Source organism: Setaria viridis, chromosome 9, assembly GCF_005286985.2.
Source record: "Setaria viridis chromosome 9, Setaria_viridis_v4.0, whole genome shotgun sequence".
NCBI classification, from domain to species: domain Eukaryota; kingdom Viridiplantae; phylum Streptophyta; class Magnoliopsida; order Poales; family Poaceae; genus Setaria; species Setaria viridis.
The window spans coordinates 22,096,234-22,099,779 of record NC_048271.2 but is presented as its reverse complement, the minus strand read 5'-3'; the positions used below and the strand labels follow the sequence as shown (position 1 = coordinate 22,099,779).

At 45.2% G+C, this 3,546-nt stretch overlaps 1 protein-coding gene across 1 annotated transcript; it reads right to left on the bottom strand.

The window, feature by feature from the left end:
* Window positions 1-409: 409 nt before the first annotated feature.
* Window positions 410-2,508, bottom strand: LOC117840638 (red chlorophyll catabolite reductase). The gene is made up of 2 exons (XM_034721153.2): window positions 2,032-2,508; window positions 410-1,287 (listed from the first exon to the last, which is right to left on the bottom strand). Exons 1-2 carry the CDS (start codon window positions 2,401-2,403, stop codon window positions 670-672), a joined length of 990 nt encoding a protein of 329 aa, XP_034577044.1. The 5' UTR covers window positions 2,404-2,508; the 3' UTR covers window positions 410-669.
* Between the last annotated feature and the right edge of the window lie 1,038 nt (window positions 2,509-3,546).

The window sequence follows — 3,546 nt, the reverse complement described above, 5'->3', positions numbered from 1 at the left end:
TACTGCCAGGAAAAAAAAAAGAGAAAAGGATACTTATTTCTAAATCATATTTGCAGATACAGAGGAACACCAACTCTCGAAGAGAAATCTGAAAGTGTTGTTTTTGTTGACATCTCACCAATCCAATCAGGTCAGAAAAAGAAGGAAGCAAAGCATGGAGAGAGTGAAAGTGATAGTCTTGTCAAAGCTCTACACCAGGCAATGTTACTAGTACAATCACCACCACATGCATCTCAGCTTTCAAGAGTTGCTTTCGGCTACGCTTGCAGCTCTCACAACGAACAGGCTGGGATTGGGTTTGCCATTAAAAAGATGCAAGGGCTCTGTTCCAATGCAGCAGGAGCAGCTTACAAGGTGAGTAGTGAAACTCTGCTTGTGACAACTGATGATGCTCTGTTCCAAGCCTACCTTTGATCATCTTAAGTTGCATGGCTCTATTTCATTATTTCAGTGGAACACGGGACAGGTCCAGCATTAAGAATTGAGGGCACTAATATATACACATCGTAATATCTTATCACGCACACCAACGCGGATGACGATAAAACTACATGCAGCTGGCGATTACAGTGGTTAACAACTCGATTCATTTGTTCAAACAAGTGCAACTAAGGACCAAGAATATTGTTTCTCTACAACTTACCAAGTACCTGCTTGTGTTTCTGCATGCTACGCCTCTTGTACCCCAAAGGCCTTCCTGATTTCAGATATGACACGGCTAGACACATCAGGATCAAACATCATCGGTAGATTTGCAGTCAGATCGACCTCTATCGACTTGGATCTTACAATTTGGTCCCTCTTGAGAAGGAAGTCCCTCTCTGTATTATCCATTTTTGTGGTGGAATCAGCACAGCAATCAAGCCAAAATTGAAGAACCTCCTTAGCAACCATCGCCAATTGTCCACGCACAATCTCTTCCAAGGTGCCCTCTCCTCCTTGTCCACAGTCTATGCTGACCATTACTGCTGTTGGCGAACAGGCACAACGCACGAAGAGTGATGGTGATCGGTATGGACGAACTTGTGGTAGTTCATCAATCTTTGCACGCTGCTCATCCATCCGAGAGTTTTCATAGTACTTCTGCAAGTAATCAGGGTGAAATGCGAGGTCTTTCCGTGGGAGTAGGTCAAGAACCACCACAATCGAAGTTGGGCTGCCCTGTATCAGCTCCAATAGGAAATGTGGTGCATCTGTCATGCAGTTTAGGAAAATGAGAATCGATGTAATGTCAATGGCACCATTTGGGACTTTGCAGTGAAGCGAGGACTGCAGCATGAAATCAATCTGTAGACAAGTCGCACAGAGAAGCTCCATTAGTCTACATCTTACATGAGTAACAAACAGTACACATCAATGCATGTTTTAATTGCTAAGAGACTATTCTTCTGATGTCATGCCCATTGTTATTTTCAGCCACTGAAAATCAGTTTCAGATTGAATTATCATCTCAAAAATTACAGCAGATTTGACCATGATACTCAGATTGAACTGCAATTACAGTTGCGGTTATGGCGCACAAGAGGATAGATTAGTGGCAGTACGAATTCAACTGTTTCTTCTTTATTTATCAACAATTCAGCAGTTTATAAGCAAATTAAATTGAAATCCAAAATTCGCATGATGCTTTGGTAGAGTTGGGTTACCAATCTTTGCTTCTAAAGGCATGACAGTTCACCTCGACCTCTCAACCATTACTCAAGGCAAATCTCTTCCCAATCTTGCAGAGTAGTCAAATGACAGGCAAGTGGCGCAAAACCATATTAAACTTAACGAAATACAAGCAATTTTTTGACTTTCAATACAGATGCCATGTATCTGATTTTACCAACGAAAAGTACTGCAATCCAGTGTGCTATGTCGAGCAGTAATGCAGATCTGATGAACCGAATTACCAGCAACTATGGTTAGGCAATTACTACAGTTATGCAAAACTGAGCTGAATATCTTATAGAGCAGAATAAAAAATGAGCTGACACCATCTACTGCTATGACGAAAAGGACGAAAGGAAGAGGAATAAGGAACTGTACCGACGAGCCAGGCGCGCCCCGGCGCACGTCGAGCGAGCCGACGGCGTTCCCGGCGCCGTTGCGGAACTCGGCGACGTCGTCGGGCACGGCGGACGGCAGCAGCCGCGGGCCCAGCCGTGCCACCGCCTGCTCCGCGAGCGCCCGGACCACCTCCCGCTGCGGCATCTCTGGCGCAGAAGCCACCGCGTCCGGCCCCGCCGACGCGCGCATGACGCTTGACGGTTCGCCCCTGAGCCGGGGAGTGCGTGCGCGGGGGTGGCGGAGCCGTATCGCGCCGCCGCCGGGGAGGGGGCAGGAGAAGGGAGCGGAGGCCCCGACAAAGGCCGGTGTGGCCGCCGGTAGCAACCGGAGGCAGTGCTCGGGCCGGAGCATGGAGTGGAATAGTCAGTCCGCGCGGTCGGACTGGGGAAGCGAGATGCAGATGCGATGGGGATGCTACAACGACGTGAGAACTAGACCTCATCCATTGCTGAGTTGTTAGAATTTGTTGGATACACGCATCTTGAATTCTTGATCGCACAGATTAAGACATGTCCAGCTTAATTTTCGTTTTTTCTCTCTCATTACTACTGTAATTTTTTTTCATGAAATTCTTCCATGATAGTGCTAGCTTTTTTGCTTCTTGTGGCCGAGGTATTACTCTCCAGTCTCCAGGATAGGCTCTTCATTGTGGCACGGTTGCTCGTACCGCCGGCGAAAGATCTTCTCGATCAACAGGCTTTCCTGCATCGGTAGGTTCAGACATTTGCCATGTCCACTGCTTGAGTCTTCTCAGTAAGCACCGGCAGAACAAAGTTTCTGCTCATAGTTCCTAAAACGGGATGACATATGTATTATCCTTCGATTGTGCATTATTGACCACCGAGTATTCCAAAGATACGTTTCTACAGAGAATTCTGGCATGATATCAAGGAAGTCATGCTAGAAATGTTCCAAGATCTACAGAGGGGACCTCTATCTTGGTAGGCTCAATTATGGTATGATCTCCCTGATCCCAAAATTGAAGGATGCAAACAACATCAAGCAATATAGGCTATAGGCCGATCTGTCTTCTCAATGTGGACTACAAATGGTTTACAAAAGTACTAACAATGATGCTTACGCCATTCGCAGAGAGTTTAATTAGTAAAACCCAAACATCTCAATGTGGACTACAAATGGTTTACAAAAGTACTAACAATGATGCTTACGCCATTCGCAGAGAGTTTAATTAGTAAAACCCAAACAGCTTTTATCCCAGGAAGATTCATTTTAGATGGTGTAGTTATTCTGCATGAAGTGCTATATGAATTAAGAGTGAGGAAACTTACAGGTGTTATTCTGAAACTGGACTTTGAAAGGCCCACGACAAAGTACATTGGAGCTTTATGATGGATGTTTTACGGAAGAAGAATTTCCCAAACAAATGGATAGAGTGGATGAAACAGACAGTAAACGCTGGAAAAGTGGGGATAAACAACAATGGATCACCTAGCAATTATTTTAGTACCTTTAAAGGTTTAAGGCAGAGTGATC

Excerpts from the sequence above, each read along its gene's own strand:
- LOC117840638 (XM_034721153.2), bottom strand. The coding sequence starts at position 2,403 with ATGCTCCGGCCCGAGCACTGCCTCCGGTTGCTACCGGCGGCCACACCG. Across the intron at positions 1,288-2,031 it reads GGGGCGCGCCTGGCTCGTCG|ATTGATTTCATGCTGCAGTC; the intron begins GTACAGTTCCTT and ends ACTTGTCTACAG.